The sequence below is a fragment of the Caretta caretta genome, chromosome 9 (genome assembly GCF_965140235.1).
Source record: "Caretta caretta isolate rCarCar2 chromosome 9, rCarCar1.hap1, whole genome shotgun sequence".
NCBI classification, from domain to species: domain Eukaryota; kingdom Metazoa; phylum Chordata; order Testudines; family Cheloniidae; genus Caretta; species Caretta caretta.
Genome location: NC_134214.1, coordinates 97,933,061 through 97,958,008, shown reverse-complemented (window position 1 = coordinate 97,958,008; position 24,948 = coordinate 97,933,061). Strand labels below are relative to the sequence as shown.

The following is a 24,948-nucleotide window of genomic DNA, read 5'->3' as shown; positions in this document are numbered from 1 at the left end:
TCCAAGGCAGGAGACTGGCACCACGAAGAATCCTAGAGGCAGAGTGTAGGGAAAGGGGTAGAAAGATCCAGTGCAAAGAGAGCAGAGACCCAGTTGGAGTCCCCCACCCCAAATGCACAAAGCTGCCATGGTCTGAGCAAAGTGGCCCTGGAGCCGTGTTCATATGGCTGTCTCAGACATGGACAAAACTGAAGAGAGTCTGAGGAGCAAAGAATCTCTTGCAATCCACGTAGCCCATCTTCCTGAATCTTGGTGGGGGGCCATGTGACCCTGCATGCTCCACCACCTGTTTCTTTGGGACGACACGGTGCCAGGTACTGGGAGAGGTGTGTCCGTCCCAGGGGCCCAGCCAGGCATGGAGGACAGAGAGCGCCGGGCAGGGAGAGTCGAGTCAGTTGGTCACCCCCTCCCCCAGTGTGAGAGAGGTGTACAGGAGTGTGTGTGTGTGGTAGAGGTGTGTGTGTCACCCCTCCCTATGTGACCCCTAAAGCCTTAAAGATAAAAAAGGTAATAAAAAGAGTCCAACTCTGCAGTATTTCTTTTTTGCGCAGTCTTAGTCAACTTGATGTTAATTTGAACGTTTGTACTACATAGTTCTGATTGATTGCCGTTGAACGCCCTTGAATATGAGTAATTTTACCAGGTGTCCCGTGTTTAGCATAGGGAAATATGGTCACCCTATTTAGGATGGTCATTGCAGATGTCATTAAACCAATTGTGAGATTGGAGAACGAAGCAGTCAATGCCCTGTCGAGAAAAGAGGGGGCAGAGGTGAAGCTTACATCATGGCCAGTGGCCAAAACTCCAGCCTCAAACTCACAAGGGAGTTGTGACAATTGTGGTCCAGACACCGCATGGGGAGAACAGGGGTCTGAACCCTGAAGGATAAGCAATGGAATCAACTGATTGCATACAATATTATTGTCCTGTAAAAGTGTATCCTGTAAGGTCTTTTACTGGTGATTAATATCAGCGTACCTGTATGTTTTAGCACTATGTGAGGAATTCTGGCTACTTACTGATATTATGTTTTAAAGCCTGTGACCAAGCAAAGGGAGAAAGGCTTTCTCCCAGGCAGGAAGGCAGGCAGCTATCTCCCTGTCTGCGCTGTAAATTAAGCATTGTGGAACCAAAACATTGGAAGCCCCATTTACACAGGAGTCAAGAAGAAGAGAAGAACCGCGGGGGTGGGGTGAGAGTCATCCTGTCTCTGGGTACAAAAATGAGTTCTGGGAAACATAAGGAGAAGAAAAAAAGCCATTTTGGCATCCATCACTGAGGGAACAAAGAGGTAGGCCCTCTTTGTATCTCCGAACGGTGGGTTCTCCCCGCTACGTGGGTTGGTGATGCTGAAGAGAAACTGTAGACAAAGCGTCGAGCCTGCTAGGAGTCCCCTAGAAGCATGTTATACTTTTGTTTTATTTGTAATCATTTTCTGTTTCTATTATCTCTGCTTGGTATCACTTAACTCTCTGTTCTTTATTAATAAACTAGTTTTATTATGAGCTCATCTCAGTGCGGTTATATAAAAGGGATGTGTGCATCCCCTGGTGAGCCAGCGGGCTGGTGTGCGTTCTGTCTCTTTGGAGATAGCAGGCTTAGTAATTTCTGCGTGTCCAGCAAGAGGGCCTGGATATTGCAGAGGAACGCTCTTCCAGCGGGGTTCAGGAATTAGGGGCACCAACAGTTACCTGCAAGGCAAGGCAAGGACTAGCAGAGTCCTGAGGAGTTTGTTAGGCTAGCTAACAGTCTGGAGTGACATGGAGCTGATGAAGTTTAGCAGCAGCAAATCTCTCTCTTGCTGCGGCAGAAGGGTAACAAGGTGACTTACTGTTCTGGATGCCCCATGAAAGCATCACCGGTAGGGTGTCTGGAGGCTGACTGTCACACTATGCAAGAACTTGTTCCCTTCCACAACTACCCTCAGACCCGCTCTCCCCACTGACTTTAGGCCTGAATTTACACCAATAAACCACTTATGGGGAGCACTAGTTCCTCTAGGATGGTTGAATTAATTAATAAATATCACAATGTGCTATTACAAATGTAGTAGAAACATGGGCATGTACTAGAGGTTTTGTCCAAGTGGGAGACTGACAGAAATCCCATTGCAACTCCCAATCATCAGAGAAGCAATAAACTCCACCTGGACAGAAAGTAACATACTGTACGTATAACAGGCAAGTGACTGATGCAGTAGAAAGAACAGATACTTCTCTGTAAAATACCCTAATTAGAAAACCTTTACAAGAATGAATATGGGGCACAGGCAAGGTTTTGAGACCCAAAGCTTCACTACTGTCTTCACGTGTCCTAGCTAGAAGGGCTTTTCTCATTTTTCAGAGGGTGACGGGTTAGTGATAAATGTTGCAAGGGCTTGTGCAGGTAAATTACAGCAGATCTGTGCTAGGGTTGAGTAATTTGGGATTTGAGAAACCTGGGTACAAGTCCCTGCTCTGCCACCGCCTTCGTGTGTGACCTTGGGCAAGTCACTTAGCCTCTCTGTTCCTCTTCTGTACAATGGGGCTAATAGGACTGCTCTGCCTCACGGAGGGTTGTGACGATAAACAAATTAAAAGATAATGAGACCCTCAGATACTACAGTAGTGGGGCCATGTAAGTAACTTACCTAGATAGATGTCCATGCAGGACATCCTTACACTGCCCGAAGCCAGTGAGAAGGACCAGGGGTGAGTACTGTAAGCTGGCATGTGAAGGAGCATATCCTCATCCAAATGGAGCAGAGACTCAGCTCCTCTGCTTGCTGGGATTTCCCTCAGGATGGAGGAGTGCCCAGTGAACATGCACCTGCTCAGCCAGTTCTTTCCACCCACATCCCTATAGTCCCAGCAAAGGGGGCATGACAGGAGGAGGGTGGGACCATCGCCAGCTGACATACGTTTGAGCAGGCTGTTCTAACCCATGGCTGGAGTCAGGCAGAGACTCAGGGAGCGGCCAGCTCCTCAACAGCGGCCATCTCCCCACCACCCCTCCCAGTGCTGCAGAGGATGTAACAGAGAATCAGCCAGCAATCCTTACAAAACTCCCCTGTTCCATATAAATCTGGTTCACTGTGGGCAGTATTTTGAACACCTCCAGATTTCACCGCGGCAGGATTTTCAGTAAAATCCACTGATGCCAGAGCCTGCCAACAGCCTGTATCCTAGATAAGTTAGGACCCTGAGCCTGCAAACTCTAGCCTTACATTGGCAACTTGTTCTTGGTATGGCCTTTGGGCCAAATGCCAGACTGTCGGGGGGGTGGGGGGGGAGGAGGGGAGAATGCTGCCCTGTCGCCAAGCATGCACTTCCATGCCCAGGCCCAGTCCAGGAGGTTTATTCTTTTATAACAAAGGTTAACAAACGAAGAGAACACAGTCTTAAGCTAATACCTGGTCCCCAGGCTGCTAAGTCACCCCTCCTAGGGGTCTCTGGCTCTCCAGCTCCTGGCAGCACCTTGTCTCCTCCAGCTCCACTCCCGTCTTGAGGTTGTGGAGTTGCCCCTTTGCTCAAGGGACCCATCACAGCTGTCAGCTCCACTCCAGTGTGACCTCTGCTGACTTGGGCTCAACCTGTCTCAGTCCTATCCCACCAGCTGCCTACTAGCTGCACTTAATAGGCCCAGGTGTAGCTCAGCCCTCTTCAATTAGCTGGATTGGGCTACCCTGCTCCAGTGCAGTGGTACTGGGCTCAGTCTGTCCACAGAAACCAGCTATCCTGTGACACAGACACTGAAAGGCTAACCCAACAGGTGCTGTATTTTGCAGATACCAGTCTCGGGGAAGAGGGGAACTGGACACAGAAATCAACAGATGTAGCAAAGAAGCAATTTTTATCCTTCTTTATTTGTTGAAAATGTCACTTAAAAATAGTTCAAAATAAAAACATTAGAAAAATTGAACTTGCATAAGTAAATAAATCTACATGACAAAAGATCAAGTGGAAGGCAGCTGACACGGAGCATCCATCTTAAGACAGACTAACCAGAACCTATTTACAAAGTACTGTAAACAAAGTAACTATGGCAACACTGCTATCAGTTTGACATGGCTTCCTTTCCTTTATTTATTTATTTAATTTGATTTTTGGCTTGTTACGCTCAGTACATGCGTCTGTTCCAAAAACGTATAGCACATCCTCCAGCACATTAAAAATCCTATAAACATGCATATGTACACAGCATGGGTTCAAATAAACTCTGAACTAGATGGATATATTTATACCTTTTGCCCAGGACTATAAGTCACAGTCGGGTTGAGTTCACTTATTGATTACAGTTCATGAGCCAAATGTCGCTTGGGTGTGTGCATACGTGCAATGCCAGCGAGACAGCAGACACAGCCGAGCTGCTGCCGGAGCATGGTGTAGATTACTGCCTCTTCTACCCTGGCTCCCCAAAACTCAGTGAAGTTACTCTGACAGGAGCAGCACAGGGATGTTACTCGGGAAGTGGGAGAACCAGCTTCATGACACCCAGCCACACACCAACATTTCACACTTCTACCCTTCATAAGCGAATGGATGTTAAAGCCCAGTGCCCATGCAATGAGGCATGGACAGATTGCCAGGACCAGTGGTCAGCTTAGTACAGTTCAGCTTCACACACTTACTGCTGATGTGCGAGGAGTCAGAGAGCCGGTCACTTTAGGGACCGCCTACCATCGAGAAGTAAGGACAGGGATAGTGAATGCTGGCCAGAGCAAACAAGGCCCAAGATTTTTTAAAAAAATCAAACAAACAAACAAGATCACCCCAAACAAACTCACAATAAAATGAAAACCCATTTTAAAATGCTCCACCGTTTTTAGAATCCAGCTTTTCAGCCTAATTGCTTTTCATTCCCAAATGCAATTTGCCCCACTCAGGTTGAACTTTAATTGCAATATGAGGGTTATAATTATTCCCTGTAATATTTCCTTCATGGAGAACTTAAAGAGCAATGAGCTATGATATGTGTCTATATCTCTTTGGGACACACTGCCCCTTGATATTCATTCTTAACAGTTAGAATACTCCAGACCTTCTGCTAAAATTAACGATGTATTGCTAGCAAGGGAAAAAAGGCAACAATAACAAAACAAGGGGAACCCAGAGCCAGATGGAAACGCAATACGCCGTCTATATATACACACTGTATGTACTGGTGCTAGTATTTCTGCCAGCAATTTGTAAAAAGTGTATAAATTCTTATACAGGAGGGAGATTGATCATTGCAGCTCTTGTCAAAGCATAAATGTAAATATTTTTTCTATTGCAACAGAACATTTTTTCCTATTATAAAGCCCCTTTGGGGTGGACGGAGTAATTAGTTGTCATTGTCTTTTTTCATAACCAAGGTGAAGGAACCGCAAATGTTTTAAGTGGGGGGGGGGGGGGGGAAACCTAGCAACCCCTTGTCAAGCCAAGTGTGCATTCCATAAAGAGGGGAGCACATATGGCAAGGTAAAAGGACTGGGAAAATATAAAGCTTATTCAGTACATGGACATTTAGAACGTGAAAATGTAACAGGACATAAGTATTAGAGGTCATGCATTAGAAACAGGCCTTTGGGCAAAAGAGAAGTTAACTGTTGTGTTAACCATTAGCTGCTAAGAGGCAGTTTCAGCCAATGTGACTTCCTGATGTGCTAATGACAGAAGAAGTTCCTACTGCTCCAAGGAGTTAAATTAAAAATGTCTTAAAATGTTAATTGCACATTTTCATCTGTATAAAGGCCACATGGGAACCACACTATTGCAGGGCACTAGCTCACTACAGACAACTAAGGGTGGTGGGGAGGAATATTTGGAGGGGAAAACTTCCATTCTTGATTTTCAGAAAACAAGTGCTAGTTGCTTTTTGGTTTTTACTTGACTCCAGCTCAATAACACTTCCATTCAATAAATTAAGTACCGGGCACGTTAAAAAGAATAAAAAGGAAAGCATAAAAAGTGCTTACATTTCCTTTATAGGAAACCACTGTCAAATCCCTCTTCTGAGTGGCAGTCATTTGCAGACTTCTTATTTGCTTCCAGTAGCAGGTACAATGAGGTATTAGTTGCTGCAGATGAATTGTGAATCGTAGACCCTTTGCTGACCATTTTAGCTGTTGACTATTTACTTGTTTGTGGTATGTGTTATATCCTTATGGAATAGAAACAGACTATTTTTCACTACCACTTTTTTTTTGTAACAAAAAAACCCCACCACAACAAAATAAAATAAGGAGCAAGAAGAAGCAAAGCATCCAGTTCTGCTTCCCAAGAACGCCTGAGGTCACACGCAACTGCCAGCAGCTTCATCCAGAATTCAAGCTAAAACCGAGGACTTGCGCCCAGTCTCATCCCTGGCACATTCATCAGTTTGCTTCAATAGCCTTCTGACTAACTTCTCTAAATCTTTTCTTGATTTCAGCTCTTCTTCCAAACATTGTTTCATTTTTTTACTCTCCTGTGGGGTGAAGAAAAAACCCACTATATTTATTCTTATCAAAGTTCAAAAACCTCATAGGCCCAAAAGAGCAAAGCATTTAAATATGCGGTTAATGTTAAGTGCATGCCTAAGTGCTTTGCTGAATAGTAATAGACATAAGCATGTGCTTAAGTGTTGTGCTGTAGCATGGCCTTAATCGTCACTGAAAAGTGGTGGGGGGAAAAGCCCCCCAAAACCCAAACACACCCAAAGCAGGGACATTTGACAAAATTTAGTGCTGGTTTCCAAAGAGTCACAGACCGGGTCACTTGTGATTTGGAATACACTAAGGGCCTGATCCTGCTCAGCCAGATCCTGCTGCTGTACAGATCCACATTGAAGTTACTGGGACTTCACATGGGCATAAGCATCCGCCTGCAGGAATCCCATTCCAGGACCACAACTTCAAGGCCCTCTGGTAGTGGAGTGATGTCAAGAAGATCCAGAACTGGGGTGCAGGGGAGGGGAAGTAGGGTACTTCCCTCTCCTACCCCAACGGGGATTAATTTTTACATCTGTTTATCATAATCCTATAAAAGGAACAATGAGGTCCGTAGAGATTAAAGGACACAGGACAATTAAAAAACCAATATATGGCTGCCAGAGGCTAAACCCTGCTCTGTACTCTTCATATACTGACACAAAGTATAGAGCCCCACGGATCCTGCAGCCACTTGGCAACATAGAACTCCTGCTGACGTCAATAGGAAGTGTGCCTGTCAGGCAGCTGCAGGATTAGACCCATAATTTTGAAGCCATCTCAGTCCTCAAACAAAGATCGGCTAATTGATAGAATGTTGGTAGAGCAAGGTCACCTGTTTAATCACTGCTCCTTACTGACAGCACATGCAGAAATGCTCTAATTACCTGCTTTAATTCTTTGACCTGATCTTTCAGTGCATAAACCGTGTCTACCAGACTTCTAGAAAATAAGCAGAAAATTAAGATAAGTGAGCTGAGGTGCAGTAAATCAACATCAGAATGAGGTTTGCATACAAATAAAGAGTTAGTTGTGGGAGGTGCTGGCAGTTTGTATTTTATCTTAGGCTGCTTATTTCAGCAGGGCTATTAACATTTCTTGAGTTAAGTATGTGCCAGCACCTCAGTGCTGAGGGTCCATCCATAAGACCTTGTTCTGGAGTCTCAGCAGAGGAGCATTTAAATGTCAGAGCCATCAAAACAGTTACCAGAACATGTGTTTATCTAGGTCTCAACAACAAAACATACAAGGCATTTACATCAAATGGTATGCATGGAATATGGATGGATGGCCACAAGAATGAATCTGTCGGGGCTCGGCAGGAGCAGTAATGGTTTTACAAATAAATAACCTCCAATGGAATTATGCTGATTTACACCAGCTGAGGATCTGGCCTCCAATTTTAAAAAGAAAAGGAGCTAAATACAAATTGGAATCAATCTTGTACTCCTCGCCACCTGAAACTCCCAGTGAATGTAAAGGATGCACTGGCTATATTCTGACCTGAGTACCTATATCCTTCCAATAACACTACACAGAGAAGACATGGCCTTGGTTTTTAAGGTATCATCCAAAATCCACTGGAATTTATCATAAAGTTTAAAGCATAAACACACAAATAGGGAAGCCTCTAAGCAGCTGACTAGCCTCACGCACTTTTCCTCCGTGACAGTCTGACCATTGCTTCTTGTTTCCTCTATGATGATTTTCTCTTCCTCGGGCAGTAGGACCTGGGGTATGGAGTCTTTACGAGAGCCTATAAACAAGAGTTGCCAAACAAAAAGAAAAACTGAAACCTTCCACAACAGCTGACACCATTTAGAAATAACAAGCCTAATTGTGAACTGGCTCACCCTAGTCGATATTAGGATAGTTCATTGGAAAACGGCTGGAGGAGGAATTGGGTCCCTTCAGAGTAAGTCTAAGTCCTTGTGTTGCCTGCTAGCATTCATTCATTAGTATTTATATGACAGTAGCACCCAGAAGCTCTGGTCAGGATGGGGTCCCTGTTGTGTACACATGTCCCCTGCCTTAGATGGTTTCTTCAAATGCCATGATCAGCATTCTTCCTTTGAGCTAACTTGCCATTTAAGCCTTGATAACACACTAGTTTCTGCGCAAACATTGTGCATCCAGGAGTAAAACTTTCAACAGCATGTGCAGAGCCAGACACGTCAAGCCTGCTAACAACGAGAGCAGAAGTGACTCCTCTAGATCCCCACAATGCCTACACTGCAGTATGTTAAATACCCACATGGAGTCAGCACCCTTAAAAACTTGTTTTTTGAGTGATTCCCCATGATAACTGTAGCCATTCTCAATCTAAGCATCAGGAATACGGAAAGAAGGTACAAAATGGGCAATGGCCTAATTCAGCAAAGCACTAAATCACACGTTTTAATATATAAGCATGTGTTTAAATCCTATTGACTTCAATGGGACTTTAGCAGGGATGGACGTAAGCATGTGCTTAAGTTAACTGCGGCTAAAGCAGCAAATGGCAAGTTGTTGGAGGCACTCGCTGAATCTAAAATTATCTGATTGCTTATAAATTAAAGTATTTGTTTAGGGTAGGAACCATTAGGAGATACATGTTTCATGGATCCCAATTTAAAAATGTTTCCTCATCAGATAGTTCACCAGTTGAATCTGATCTCTCAACAGCACTGATAAATAGCCGTAGTTCCAGAGTTTCAGAAAATGTTAGATACTCAGGTTCTCATGAAGCAGCTTGTTCTTAAACATGCGGCTGATCAAGAGATAATATTCAAGCTTCCTTTCAAAAGCTACCTACCACCCTGAGATTAGCATCAGTTTCTCTTACTCACAGCCACAGGCACAAACTAAGTTTGTTTAATTCCTACCAAGTGCTAGTGAAGTAGCTGTGTACTACAACCCAGAGCATCTGCCATCTTACCTCCTACTTGTTCATCCTCTGTGACAGAAGAAAAACAATAGCAAATAAACCACTAAATGTATGAAATGTTCTTATCTTGATGATTCAAACACCACGGTTTCTTTGCACAAGCTTGATTGCCGTATGTTGCAACACTGTTTTTTTCCTAAGAGGTGATCATCATTTCAGATACCTTGTGAATTATGTAATATATTTGTGTGTCTACCTGAACTGAGAGTTTGCTGAAAACCTGCACCAGTGCAATAGGCCTCAATAACTTTCAGAATCTGGGCATCCTCTTCTAGTGCAGCAGTACCTGCAAAACATTGCAAATATTGGCTAAAAGCAATATATTTTGGCTTCATTTTCTCTCTCTCAAACTCCTGCAACAAACTCACTTACAAGGAGAGACAGCCTTGCTTGTATGACAAATGGTATTGTCTCTAGGAGAAGGGCAGAGGTGATACTCTCAATTCACAGGGATGGAGAGCTTTGCATTTCACATGAAGGCCAATTAAGTGGAGTGGCGCCTACCTTTGGCTGAGGTCTGACTAAAGGAAGGACGGGGATCCTGGATAGCAAGTGCTGTGAAGAGTCAGGTAGCTACTACCCACGGTATGAGGGACTTGCAGGGGAAATAAGTGCATTTGTTAAGAAGTTGCAGGCTTAAAACCCCACTGCCAGGATCGTTGAGAGAGGTACAACTAAGAACTAGGACTCAGGAAGTCCTGGTTTCTAATCCTGGCTCTGTCACTCTCTCACTCTGTGGGCAAGTCATTTATCTATTTTAGGGTTTTGTACTGCCACTCTTCACCACAGTATCTGATCCACTTCCATGTGAAAATCAAGTTATGTCCCAAGTAGACTTCATGGAGTCTCCAGCAGGTCTCCCATAACGGGATTAAAAAAAAAATTGGTGGGCAAGAAGGGGAGTTAGATTTTATCAATTTCTTTTTTGTTGGCAGGGGTTTAGCAGTACAAGGAGACGCCTGCATTGGGAATATTATTCTTATGTTGGAAAGCTTTTTTGAAGAGATAGGTTTTGCAGTGTTCCTTAAAGATGGGCAGACGGTGGACTGGCCTGATCTCCTCTGAGAGTTAGTTTCATAGCCAGACCTCCTTGACAAAGAATGTTTTGCCCCCAGCTCTCACAGGCTTCTTTCTTGGGCTTTGTGATCTGCATTGTCCTAGAAGAGCACAGCTATTGTGATGGTTCATAGATTGAAATTCAATTTAAACCATTAACTGCTTTGAAGATTATCCTTTCGGTCCCTGTTTCTCTATCTGTATGGTGAGGATAATAACTTCCCTACCTACCTCATCGTGATTTTGTGATGCTTAAATCAATGGTAAGAGTGATATAAATCCTAAGCATTCCCACAAGGGTCTCTCAAAACTAAGATAGATGGTAGCTGTGCATGGCATAGTGGGAAGCTTATGAGTATGATGAAGGCTTTCAAAAAATCTCAGAAACAAAGTACCTTTAGTTATTTATGTGCAACATATGATGCATTGAACAAATGTCTCTGTTTTCATTTAAAATCTCATGTAAATTACGTTGCAAACAGAACTCCCCTACAGAAAAGGAAACACTTACTTTTTCTAATAACAAACTCCTCATCAGATGCTTTTCTCTCCGTTTTCCTTTTAGGAAGAAACTTCTTCATGGTCTTTGGACTCTTGCTGGTATCCTATAGAGAAACAGACTTTCCTTCTAAACAAGAGCCAAAGATAGCTAAAATAGCAAAAGCGGCAAAGAGTGGCACCTTATAGACTAACAGACGTATTGGAGCATAAGCTTTCGTGGGTGAATACCCACTTTGTCAGATGCATCTAACATATTCACCCACGAAAGCTTATGCTCATGCATCTGACAAGGTGGGTATTCATCCATGAAAGCTTATGCTCCAATATGTCTGTTAGTCTGTAAGGTGCCACAGGACTCTTTGCCGCTTTTACAGATCCAGACTAACACGGCTACCCCTCTGATACTTAAAATAGCAAAGCAATTCAGACTGAATGTGGTTCATTGCATTATGCACTAAATTCCTTTGTAAGCAGTTATAAAGTTAAGGAAACTTCACAGCACTTAGGGCTATCCCTGCACTAGGTCTGTGTGCACAAATCCCAGTAAAAGCAATGGGAACTGTGCATGTGTCTCAGGCAAATGACAGGGGAATAAAACACAATCAGATGAAATATAATCTTTTGGTAAGTGACTCACATAAATTCACTAGAAATATCAGTATGATCAACTTTTCTGTGGTCAGTTATAAAATTCCCTATAGAATTGGATACATGTTAATTCCTAGACTACATTTTTATTTATAACACAGAACATATCATAAATGATACATTGTTTGTTTATATATATACACACACTATATCTGTGTGTGTAAAATTATAAACACCTTCCCACACACATATATATGAAATATAGGCATATACACACAGAGTTAGTGTCTGATAAGATTGTAAAGATAAGAAACAAGTGTTTAGTTCTTTTGTTGAGCCATAATCATTCTTATTGATTTTGAAAGCATTTGTATATGACAGGTTATGTGTAATATAAATATCAAGGGTAAAAGATCTAGTAACTAAATAAATAACAGGGGTGTCATGTTTTTCATGCAATGCAGCCTTTGTGTCACAGTTCTAAATATTTTTGGTGAGCCTGTTCAAAATGTATTTACCAATCAGAATTGAATCGTGTTGTAAATTATTAAAAGCAGGCACAATTAGGAAAAAGCAAACGGGAGAGGAAAGATCTGCTTAATAAATGTCACGGCACAAGCATTCTATGTTACAATAAGCCAAAGAGATGTATCTACCCTTACCTTTAAGATATAAGACATCCTCTAAAATGAATATGTAAAGAAAGAGAAGATGAGTGTGAGTGGTCGATGATTTTATTGACCAAGTCCATTTAATCAATAGTTCTAAAACAACATTTAAATGTTAGTGTTGCAATTAATGTGCTACAAGGATAGTCACATCCTCAATATCAACGTGCAAAAGAACCAAAAAGAGCATGGTTTCATGCAAAATTATGTTGAAAAATTAATTAAATATGAAATACATGACAAGCAGGCATTAATATACTCCTAATACAGGAAAAAAAGTAATCATGCTTCAATGAGTAGTAGTAGGAGGTCAGTAAATCTTGCCTATTTATAACCATACATCTTAGAAATGCAATAAATCACGAAAAATCCAACCTCAATATGCAAGCTAAGGCACTGATTCTGCCGCTGCTCTGCATGCACAACTCTCACCCAGACTTGTGGAGAAGCTGTAGGATCAGGCTCAGGGGTTTTGCTCTATGCTCAGATTTGTTTCAAGAACAGTAACCATTTCTTCAAGTCAGCAGGGGTGAGGGAACATTTGGTGTAAGGGTGGCAACGCCCGCTGGCGTGCTGTGAATTGTGTTTTCTCAAGTAGAATGGGACCCTTTCCTAGTGAAATTATTTTTTCTCCTGATCAACATCCCCCTAAATGGGCGACTGCTACAGTGCGAGGCATTGAAATACACCAGAATTTTCCTTCTACTTCACGAGAAATAGTTTTTCCCCTATAATCATCGTCAATATGGCCCAAATCCTGCCCTCTCCTCAGCAGACACACTGGGCTATCAACACAGTGAAACCACTGTGGATCTGTTGCAGAAGAGGCCAGAAAGATGCCAGAAGATTTTGCAGGGAGGTGTCCACACATGCTGCATCCAGTACGGGCCTGCAGCATAGGTTTCTGTGGTATCCATTTGCTCTGAGGACAGTGTGGAGTGGACAGGGATGACTGAACCTCTAGTCTTCCCTAGTGTGGGTTGCAAAGGCCACAGAAACTATTACAGTCCTTAGGCTGGATTAGCAGAGTAGCTCCCTGGCCTGATAACCTGCAGTCAGGTGTTCCCCAGCAGTTAAACAAGTTTCATGGCCAAAGTACTGAGGGCTAGATTTGCTCCTAGAAGCAGCTCTTACTACAAATGTTTTTGTGGGGTCTCTGGGAAAGACCCAGAGACCCTGTATGACATGGGTTTTGAGGCAAGATTCGTCCTCTAAGTGCACTCACGTGGTGCCCTCTGACCCAACAGAAGTTGCTGTTTGCACAGAAATGTGCTGCTGTAAGAAGAAACCTTGCAAGTCATACAAGGCAGGTAATTTTTCAAACTAGGAAATGTGTGTCACACCCCATTACCCCAAATCCGTACATGAGAATTTACTGATGGGCACCTGCTCTGTAATTTCAAATTATGACTAGAAACAGAACAGGAAAAATGACCCAGTTTAAATGGAAATGGCAACACTGATACACAGTGCGTAAGCAGGCTTCTGGGGTTTCCTGAATGCAGCTAGCTACGAGAAAGAGTACATGAATATGTGAAATTCCGCCCTACGAACAAGAAACCAATTGAAATCTCAGTGGATGTCTAAAAATCTCGTATCTTTCCATCAAACTCTGCGCCTTCCCCCCAGACAATAATGAATTTCTTTCAATTGAAGCTCTAAATTCTCTTTACAGAAATGGATTTTTAAAATAATTTTCATATGTCTCATAACAGGAACCTGACCTGGTCTGATTTCTCATCCCCATTTCATGGTTGTATCCATGAGGTTCAGCCTAAATTTTAAAAGGTCTCGTTCAAAGCCATTACTGTCCACCAGGTAATTGTGGGAGGTGTGAATTAAGAATCATATGCGTTGTGTTGGAGCCCTTTGAGCCACTTAGTGTGTAAACAGAAATGTTATGCCTTTAAAAACAGGGCCGAATTCTGGCTTCTAGTGCATGAACATAGCTCCAGTTGGAGTTCATCTGAATTTACCCAGGTGTAACACCAAGATCAGAATGTTGCCTAATGTGTTTAAAATTTACTTTTTTCCTTCCTGCTCAGAGTGGGCCAATCAATTAGTGTACATTCCAGATGAGTCGTGTCGGGTCTGGTTCTACTTGGAATTGGGGTTCTGATTTGCAAAACGCAAACGATTCTGAAAAGGTTTTTTATTTTTAAGCTACAAAATGGTGCAGAGGAGGGGCCACATACAGATCCTAGCAGATGAGGTCCACTTCCCAAGAACCCTCTTCACAATTGGCGCTTACGAGCACCCTGCCAGCAACGTCAGTAGGTTGGGCCTGAGCTGAATGGCTCATTCCTAGATCCAACCCTGCCAAAATGCATGCGAGGCATGCTGATAGGGCAGTGAGAGACACATCAGCTACACATGCTGTGCCTGATCCGTAGATGTTAAATAAGTGGCTTTTAATTGACAACCTGGAATCTTTCCATAAACACTAGCTTCACTTACACATTGTCATATTAAGGTTTGTGTGGGTGAGGGCTGGGGGCTGCCACCAGAACGTTGCTCCTTAGCACACAGGGCATTGTGGACATCCACTTTGTGTGTGGGATCATCACAGCCTGCCCCATGCTCAGCAGAGAGTTTTTCACAGTACTGTAGGCTTCACGCACCAGTCACATGGTCATTCTCTTATCACACAACAGTTGTTATGGAATCACCATTAATAAATTCTCTTCTAAAGAAAGCTTAAGCTGTTTTCTAGACATATAGTCTAATGTGCTGTGTTGCAATTACCCAGTCATAACTTGTGAATGGGATTCAAAGGGCTGTGGTGTCAATAGTTATATTGGTCAACCTAGACATTTTTGGCCTATTTTAAAAGAAAATTCATTTCTTATTGCAAAGCAGTGATTCATCCTTAGATTAAAATGTAGTAAATGGGCAACAGTTTGTTATATATGAAACTGCTTAGTCAACATTAGGGACTCAGAGCATGGAAAGATTAAGGGATCTTAAAACCCAATTTAGTTTCCAAAATAAAATTTCTGATTTTTCTTAATTAAAAAAATCATCTCAACTGCCACCGTGATGTTTCAACCCTCCTCCTAAATAATTCACTCCTGCAGCCCACAGACCCCCCCTGCCCATCAGGTTTCAGAGTATTGCAGGCCCTGAGAATGAGCGGTTATAACAGAAGGGTGGCTGACACAAGCCTAGGATGCGTCTAGGACCATGAGACAGTAATGTTCACACCTTCGTTGTAACCAGGATGATTGGTGATTCAGCTGTTTAGTCATCTACTGCTACCGGGAACATTAAACAATTACTCAGTTTATTTTAAGGGAGGGAAGGATAGTCTTGTGGTTAAAACAGGGGACTAAGAATCAGATCCGGGTTCTATTATGGGCTTCCCCACCGACTTCCCATGTGTCACCTAAGCCCTGGAAACTGAGTTTCCCCAGGGGGATAATACTAACCGGGGATCTGTGATCTAGCACCAAAAATACAGGGTGGAGAAATATAATAAAAATTAATAGTGGTTTCCTTCCCACAATTTTCTGTGTTGAGCCCAGTTCTGAAGTCCTCATGTACATAAAACTCTCAAATGGAGTCTTTGCCTAAAGACTGCAGGACTGGAATCAGTGGAAAATATAAACTCTTCAATCCTGCAAATATGTATATACTTAAAGCACGAAACTTTGTTCCATTGACTTGGTGGGACATACATGCTAAGTGTTTGCAGGATCAGGGCTTTATTTTGTGCAGTCCTTTAACACCTATCTTCGTTAAAGGTCATTAAACCTACTCCTTTCTACTATCATCATGCAAAACAACTCTGTGCACAAACGTTAAAGATTTCTATGAAAGGCACAATACCCTGCATGTATCCAAGATTACCTCTTTGTAACCTAGAGCTGCTGATGGTCTGAGTGGAGGAGCGGGTCGGAGACAACTTAAGGTCCACGGTTTAAGGATTTTGGGTGGTTCCAGTGGTCCGCGAAGCTGTCCAGTTGAACTAAAAGTCTGAGAAAATACCTGATGAGATGGTGAAAGCTGTTTGCCTTCGCATACAATATATGAGAGGGGGGAAAAAAGACCTTTCTCCATCTGAACTACTGTAAGGTCATGGCTTACCACAAAGATAGCAAGGGACATTAGAATAATGACCTGAATAGCTAGCTACAGTGTTAGGTGTGAACTCAACAGTCACAGGCATGATGAGGGCTCAGAACCATGACCTCAATGTGAAAAATCCTGTAGCTCTATAAACTGGTCTGAAATCAACAAGATGAAATTCAATGATGACAAGTGCAAAGTACTTCACTTAGGAAGGAAAAATCAAATGCACCACCTCAGAATGTGGAGTAGCTATCTAGGCGGTAGTACTGCCAAAAGGGATCTGGGGACCACAAACTGAGCAGGAGTGGCCAATGTGATGCAGCTGCAAAAAAGGCCAATATGATTCTGGGGTGTATTAACAGGAGTGTTGTATGTAAGTCACAGGAGGTAACTGTCCCGCTCTGCTTGGCACTGGTGAGGCCTCAGCTGAAGTACTGGGTCCAATTCTGAGCACCACCATTTAGGAAAAATGTGGACAAACGGGAAAGAGTTCAGAGGAGAGCAACGAAAACGATGAAAAGTTTAGAAAACCACTTAGTCTTGAGAAAAGAAGACTGATGGGGGACCTGATAACAGTCTTCCAATACTTAAGGGCTGTTATAAAGAGGATGGTGATCAATTGTTCTCCATGTCCACTGAAGGTAGGACAAGAAGCAATGGGCTTCATCTGCAGCAAGGGAGATTTAGGTTAAATATTAGGAAAAACTTTCTAACTACAAAGCTAGTTAAGCTTTGGAATAGGTTTCCAAGGGAGACTGTGGAAGCTTTAAAAACAAATTGGACAAACATCTGTCAGGGATGATCTAGGTTTACTTGGTCCTGCCACAGCAGAGGGGGCTGGTCTTGATGACTTCTCGAGATCCCTTCCAGCCGGACATTTCTATGATTCTGTGAAACTAGCTAGATACAAACCCATCTGTTTTTGTCACATTAGGTAAGAAGAAAGCCTAGTGTCAATATTGAGATCCAATAAGTTCAGAAAGGACTGGAATGGTACAACATACTTACAGAATGAGCACTCCAGGACTGTGTTTTTGATATTGTGCTGCACGTCCCTTTGGTTAGCCTTTGCAAATGGTCGAGCCATTCGTGCAAATCCTGGCTGCTGTTACAGGACACTGTGATTCGTTCTATCATGTTCCCTGCATTAGAGGATTAAATTACATTCCTTATAAAATGGCATCAATCCACCAAAGAGAGAAATTCAGCCCAACTCATTCTGACAAGAAGCACCTCCTGTGTTTGCAATGCGATATGGCTGGAAAAAAAAAAAAAGCTTCGCATCCCAGAGGAGGAAGGTACAAGTCCCTTTATATGAGCCTGTTCAAAAGCCCAATTAAGTCAATGGGAGCTTTTCTTCTAGCGTCAGTGGGCTTTGGGGATCAAGCCCTCTGTGACTCTGGTATGACTATATCTGGAATAGTGTGCTCAATTCAGGGCACCTCATTGCCGGAAAGATATTGACAAACTGGAGGGAGTTCAGAGAAGATCAGCAGAAATGACCAGGGTACTGGAGGGATAAACGTGTGAGGAATTATTAAAAGCTAAGTGTAGCTTCACTAAGCAGTAACTAATGGGGGCCATGATAAAAGTCTACAAATATTTACAGGGTTCAAATGCTAATGATGCAGCCAAAGTACTGAGCATGATACAAGGTTGGTCTAGCTAGGAGTCATGGGATGAAATTATGAAAGGGAAATTTAGACTGAGTATTAGGAAAAGCATCCTAGCCGTGAAATGTTTTGGGCTGTAGAATGATCTGTCAAGGGACCCCAAAGCATAAGACATTTATAACTAGAATGGACAAGAAATTAGGAAATATAAATCAGGAAACAATGCTGCACTGGTCAGGGATGGACTGGATGATCCAGATCTTTTTCCATTTCTAGCTCTGATGATACTCTGACTCAATGCACAGAAGTAGTGGCTTGTGAATCAACTGGCAGTAGATTATGGAAGTGGTTCCCAACATTTTCAGAGGACTGTACCAATTTAAGCAGACCTTGGCTGTACCTTAAACTCCCCTCTTTCCTCAGCATACAAGCTACTGGTAACCCATAATGGAGTCTGAAGCAGCCTGAGCACAGTCATGGCAGGTTAAACTGCACACAAATGGATCAGAAGCAGACCCCCTTCTTGGTCATCAAGGGAGCTGGACACACAGAACTCAGATGTCACAGTAGCATAAGAACAAGAACAGATTAGCATATCGTAGCAGTGAAAGTGTAAAGCATCTCATGTAGTAGCAGATGGGAACTACTTATACAGTAGCTGCTGCTCCCACTGGACAGGAAATGCAACAAGTGTAGTGACCTGTGATTTCAAAAGCATACTCGGTCCCTTCGGTTCCTTCTAATTTTGTCAGCGTCATTCCGGTTAACGGCAGTTTTCCCTACAAAAAAAATTGAGAATGATTCAGACTCTACATCTATCATTTTTAGCCAATTTGCCTTTCTCAGGAGTCACCACCAGAAATCACTGAAGGCTTCAGGAAACCAGAAAAGATTACCCTTCAGTTTGTGGATCTAGATTTCCCTGTCCTTAGCAGGCCAAACACAAGGTCAAGTCTATTAAAAGAACTCCCATGCTAACTGAATTATAATAAATTATAGTACCTAGCTCTTCCATAGATTTCAAAAGCTTTACAAAGGAGGGTCATTTTCACTAACTTCCATAAGCCTCTCTTAGGAAAAGTCATGTTGCACAACTGAGCTGTCAGTCTCAAATCAAAGCCAAAGAATGCCCATCATGACTCCTTACTATCGTCATGATTGCTCTTGTACATGTGTGCTTGAGTGTGATAAATCAGCACAAGGCTGTTCCTTTCTTGGGAATTATTTCATGCCTCCAGTAGGCTGTGGGGATTAAAGCCAAAAGAGAATGACTTCCGCCACTCAGTAGTGTGGTAAGCCCCCAAAAAATGCATTGCCTGGAGCATTGCATTATGTAAAATGGAAATTATCAGCCTATGGTTAAAAAAAAAAAGGTCATAATGAAAGCTTTTAACCAGGCATTATTGAGATGGGGGTGGTACATGCCACCAACACCCAGTCTGAAGTTTCTATTTGGGTTCAGAATGGTAAAGCCATGTCAGCATTTATTGTGCATGCACCAGAGTAATTGCTCAGAACTCTCTGAGTATAAGAAAGTGAGATATTTTAATTTAAGGGCACTCATGCTTGTGGAAACTATCTAACGACTCCCCATGCTGCTATGTATGATAAACTAGAGTTCTCTGTTTCCTGGCGGTGGGGTGTTAGCACCACAACAGAGAAATTTCAGAAAGCAGAGGAATTTAATCTGATTACAGACATTTGGTTTCCTTCTTTACACGCAAATACTTGCAACTTCAAATCAAATTTGCCTACCTGATAGATAAACCCAGTCATCCGAGGGCTTGCAGACAACATTAGCAGAACATTGGAAAACAACATGAAATACCTCTCTTCTTTTTCCTAAAGTGAAAAATACATCCATCTTATAATGCATCACACACATTTTCCTCAGAGACATTAGTATAATGGGCGCAATCCAGTTGCAACTGAAATCAATGGCAATGTTCCCAATGACCATAAGGGCACCAGAACTGGACCTATTAATTTAAAATGTACTTATTTTCTTTACTTAATATCCCTTCAGAGTCTATAAACATTGATACATGTATCCTACCAAGCATTAATTTGGCTGGCTATGAGAAGTACCAATGCTCTAATAGGTAAATACTCAATCAAAACCAGTAAGAGCTACTGTGGTAAGAAATTACTCATATATAATACACACCCACGTACACATATATATGTAATAGAATATATAACACATATATTAATACATAGAGAGAGAGCATTAGAGGCTACCATGTCTCACTTGTTTATTTAAAACATAAAGGTCAAAACCTGCCATGATTCTACCCGCAGAACTTCTGGTAACGGCAACAGGAGTAGTGCATATAGATTGATGACAGAAGCATGCTCGCTTGACAACACGAAAACAGCTTTTTGTTTGAGAGATAAATGTGAGTCAGATAGCGCATGAGCCTGCATGGTGCTGAGGGCACTCAGGATCTGATCCAGGGATGCATTTAAGCACATGCTTAACTTTAAGAATATGAGCAGTCCCACTGAATCCTGAACTTAAAGGTAAGCAGATGCTTAAGTGCTTTGTTGGCCTGGGGCCAGAGCACTTAGCATCTTTTACAAACACAGCCAGGATAAAGAAAATTTTTGAACCTGAGCATTTTTTTTCCATTTTGACATTGAGAGGGAGAGAAGGACTTTTGCCATGTTAAACACCTTACCTCACTTGCCCCACACTGTACCACGACCTGTGACATATAGATTACATTGCCCATGGTTTTGATATCCTCTCCTTCCCATCCTGGAATGGTCTCTGAAAGGATCTGCAATTCAAGTTGTTTCCTCTTCCTCAGCTCCTGGCACTGTGACTGTAAAGCCGATATCACAGACAAAAAAAGTTTTGTTAAAACGAGAACAGGAAACTTCAGAATCAAACCTTCTCTAGCCCACCAAGAAGAGATTTTCCGGCAATACTCCTGTCAGTCTGATGGCTAACACCAAATGCAGTCATTAGTATGACCACTTCACAAGGAGAATGTCTTTCTACAGGCCAGATTTTTAAAGGTATTTAGGATTTTCAAAGGCATCTAGACATCTAAAATGCATGCATCCGATGAAGTGAGCTGTAGCTCACGAAAGCTTATGCTCAAATAAATTTGTTAGTCTCTGAGGTGCCACAAGTACTCCTTTTCTTTTTGCGGATACAGACTAACACGGCTGCTATGCTGAAACCTGATTTCAATGGGTGTTAGGTGCGTGGGTGCTTTTGAAAATCCAACTAGGTGCCTAAATACCTTTAAAAATCTGGCCTAACATTCTACCTTGTATATTACTTATTACTTATTTAGGATCACATAAACCTGGCTAAAGATTCTGGCTTATTGTAACTGTCCCTTAATAAAAAGTATCAAAAATCTGGCCTTAGAGGAAGACCAGAAGAGACCAAGCCACCACCAATTATCTCAATGAGAAATCAACAGCATCACTCAGCTTTATACAATTGCATTCATGCAAGCAGGAAATCTGAAATTTGCTTTATTGTACTAAGTTTGTTAAAGTAACAACATTTTGATGAATTACAAAGTCAGAAGATATTTTAAAAATGAAAATTAGAAAAAGAGAAAATAAAGGGGCACTGAGGTATATTTTCTTTTGTCAAACCAGTCCTGTATCTAAGTGAAAAATGTACCCATTTTCTAAGCCAACATGGCCACAGAGTAGGAATTGTGAACTTTCTATTTTTGTAGGTTTTTAATGAGAAAACAGCAATTTTGTCCAAACTGTAAATAAAGTCAAATTGGAAGGGGTGCAAAACTGCATGAACCAGATCAGCAAATATTTTCCTATTAAATACTGCATAACAAAAACTGTGAATTTTGCACATCTTGAGTACATAGAGGAATAGAATAACTTAAAAGGAATCCATTTAAGTTGACCTAAAACCAGAATATCTAGTTATAATTCAACAGAATGGGCCATACGCTCAGCCTGTCTAAATCCATATAGCTCCAATGAGCTCCATGTGTTGCTCTTCTTTCCAGCTGCCTTAATTGCCATATGGGAATAATTATACAAGATGCAAATGGAAAAGAAAATGCCAGAGCTGCTCAGAAAAATTTACTTTTAAAAAAACCTAACAATGTCATTATAAATTTTGTCTTATTAATTGTATCTCGGTTCAGGAGTACTGATTATACACACACAATCTCACTCTCTGAGGGCAAAGGGCCTGGTCCGAAGCACTCTGCAGTTAATGGGGAAACTCTTATTGACTTCCATAGGCTTTGGATCAGGCCCTAACTCCTGAAGTCTTTATACAGTATGTACACTGGCAAAATTCCCAGTGAAGTCGTTGGAGGTGCTGACTGAGAAAGCATTGAAGGATATTGTCCTAAAGCACATGTGCTACTCAGTGGGGCTGTGCAAGCATTTCATTATGGAACCTGATATAGGGTGAAGTTCTGATGACTTGGGAGGAAAAATCCTGCAAGGCCAAGCCTTGGCTCAATTTTTACTCAGTCCTCACGCTGGCCAAGCTCTTATTTCTTACTCCATTTCAAACTCAGGATTTGACCCAGTTTTGTACAAATCCTTCAGGGGCTGTGACCCTTTCGCTGTGACTGAAGGAGAAGCCCCTTTTGGCTATCCCCTTGAGACACTCATTTTTAGAACCAGAGTTTAGTGGTTTCCTTTTTGGTTTGCAAAACTTTGTGCCAAAAGTCATGCGGTACAAGTCACAGGGTGGGTCTTCTGTGACCCTGATTGGCTGAACCTGCAGTTCAGGAGATGCAAACCCACATAAAACCTACAAAAGTTTTCTGCAATCCCTATAAACTGAAACCACTGTATTATCACCCTGCTGCTATGACAGGGCTACAAACAGCATTTTCGTTAGCTTTCTGCAACCCACACGCTCTGCTTGGAAGCATACACTTGACTGATCCCTGACTCCATGAGAGTCATGCTGGCATATCTGAAGGCAAAATTTAACTCTTTGACCACCTCACCTCAGACATATAGTAAGTACACTACAGTGATAAGTAAGAGCCCAATCCTGAGGTATGCTGAGCATCAGCAAATCCCATTGAAGCCTTATGCACAGACAGTTTAACAATAGGACCTAATACTGTACATGAATAGCTCAAGTACAAATCTCCTTAAATTACGAGCATCTCTAAAGCTTAAAGCCATTTTGAAGTTAATATAACTGAATTACTTCCCTATTATCTGCTATAATGAATGCAAATTGTTGAGCTTCTAAGTAAATGTAACACAACACCCTGTTTCCTGTTTTCTATGAAATTTCTCCTCCCTCCTTTCTTCATCTGCACTGCTAATCATTGTAAACTTGCAACTTCTCTGCTAAGGAAGGAAGGAAGGAAGCTGGAGCACATCTGTAGTGGTTATAGTGAAAGGTATTCAGTAGCTTAAGAGACACACAACATAACTTTCTTGATAACTGAGCATTAAATCTTCCCCAGTAAAACAGTCAACCATGTGGAAGGTTTTCTTTCTCCTTTCATTTGCAGAAAGGTTCTAAAGTGATTTGGAATGATTCATTGAAATATGTTCACTATTGAATTGCTACTGATTGCTTTACTGTTATTTGTAAAGACACAAAGAGACAGTAAACTAATAACTTCTCTACTTATTGCCATTTCACATGGTCTTATAAATGTTTATAATATACAAGGACCTGATCCCAAGGCCATGGATACCAGTGGAAAGAATCCCAATTAAATGAATGGGCTTTGGATCAGGCCCAGAATGCATCTCTTTATTAGAAGTTACAGTTGAGTCATATACTTGTGTTAATCCTTCATAGCTCATTTTAATGAGTAAGGAATTGTACAATTACATGTAGCAAAAATGACAAAGGTGTAAAGGGGAAAGAGATGAAAGAAAACTCCCCACCCACACGTGGCTTCCTTATGTGGCACACATTTAAAATAAGTTCTTTATCTAGTGAAGTTACTACACTACAGAGATCACAATGCAAGTGTTGGAACACGCTACCAGATGGCAAAGTCAGGCAAAATTTCAAATAAGGTGTCTCCGTAACCTGTCTTTTCCATTCTAAAAGACCTTTTCACAAGGAGACAAATGTCAGGCTTGACTCACTCTTTGTGAAACACAGCACAGAGAAGGAGCGCTCTATTTTGAGAATCACCACCTACCATAAGGGACTTGAAAGATGTGAATGCTTTCAAAACGTCTTCATGATCCGGATGTGCCTCCTAGCGAAGGAAGAAATCTTTGTTAGTTATGAAGAGCAACAGCATTTGGAAATGGAGATTTCCCTCATTCCTGCCATGGTTTAAAAGCCATGGAAATTCTGTATGGCCATATGAAGCTGCGTTGCTACAGTGCAGCACAGGGAGGATGCATCATGGCCCAGGGGAACTACGCATCCCAATGCGGTGAAGGACCCCCCTTCACTCTTCTGCTGCCTTTGTCAGCCTGATGTGATTTAAAGCAACTAAGTGATGCACTGATGCAAAACTCTTCAACAAAAGAAAAGGGATCAAGGATAGATACCATTTCAGCTCAACCAAACATTGCTTTTTAAGAAATCTTCAGCCCAGTGCCAGATTGTATAGGGCAAAGTTCTGCTCTCTTGTCCACAAAGCAGATCTTGACTCTCGTATGAAATCCACCGCTCACCTCCCATCTATGGAATTCCCATTAACATCACTGGGAGCTCTGCACTTGCACAGAGAACAGAAGGCTAGAGGGGCAGAGATCAGGGCAGGACACTGCCCTTAGTTTCTGCCTCCATCACTGTATGCATGTGGCCATTCTGATATTGAACAGGCACACACAACGCCCATCAACTTCAACTGGAGTATTTCACACAGATCTGTGGGCAGAATTTGGCCTATACATTATACACTCTTTACAACCATAATCCAGAGCCCAGTCGCTGGACATAATAGCTGGGCCAGTCATGGGAAGATGGGCCAAGGACAGTGCTTAACGTGCAACGAAAGAGGTGCTGGGACTCAATAGGTCCCGGGGGCTCAAGCAAAATTGTTTTACTTTCATAACTGATGCAGCAAGCCCAGAGGCTCAGCCCTGGCAAGCCCCAGCACAAATTAAGCTCACAAGATACAGCCACTCCCACTTCTATCACAT

The 24,948-nt window shown here is 42.2% G+C and overlaps 1 protein-coding gene across 8 annotated transcripts in view; it reads right to left on the bottom strand.

Moving 5' to 3' along the window:
* Window positions 1-3,825: 3,825 nt before the first annotated feature.
* ARHGEF6 (Rac/Cdc42 guanine nucleotide exchange factor 6) overlaps window positions 3,826-24,948 on the bottom strand; it is a 60,833-nt gene continuing 39,710 nt past the window's right edge. For 3 of the 8 annotated variants that reach the window (XM_048864798.2, XM_048864807.2, XM_048864804.2), the window contains 12 exons: window positions 23,991-24,050; window positions 20,535-20,681; window positions 19,609-19,695; window positions 18,554-18,632; window positions 17,249-17,382; window positions 15,998-16,156; window positions 12,164-12,184; window positions 10,924-11,017; window positions 9,553-9,642; window positions 8,087-8,186; window positions 7,318-7,372; window positions 3,826-6,429 (listed from right to left, as the gene is read on the bottom strand). In XM_048864798.2, coding sequence (XP_048720755.1) covers window positions 6,289-6,429; window positions 7,318-7,372; window positions 8,087-8,186; window positions 9,553-9,642; window positions 10,924-11,017; window positions 12,164-12,184; window positions 15,998-16,156; window positions 17,249-17,382; window positions 18,554-18,632; window positions 19,609-19,695; window positions 20,535-20,681; window positions 23,991-24,050 — 1,167 coding nt within the window. In that variant the 3' untranslated portion in view covers window positions 3,826-6,288. The remainder of the gene's footprint in view (window positions 6,430-7,317; window positions 7,373-8,086; window positions 8,187-9,552; window positions 9,643-10,923; window positions 11,018-12,163; window positions 12,185-15,997; window positions 16,157-17,248; window positions 17,383-18,553; window positions 18,633-19,608; window positions 19,696-20,534; window positions 20,682-23,990; window positions 24,051-24,948) is intronic. The other 5 variants (XM_048864800.2, XM_048864799.2, XM_048864801.2 and 2 more) reach the window with 5 other exon arrangements.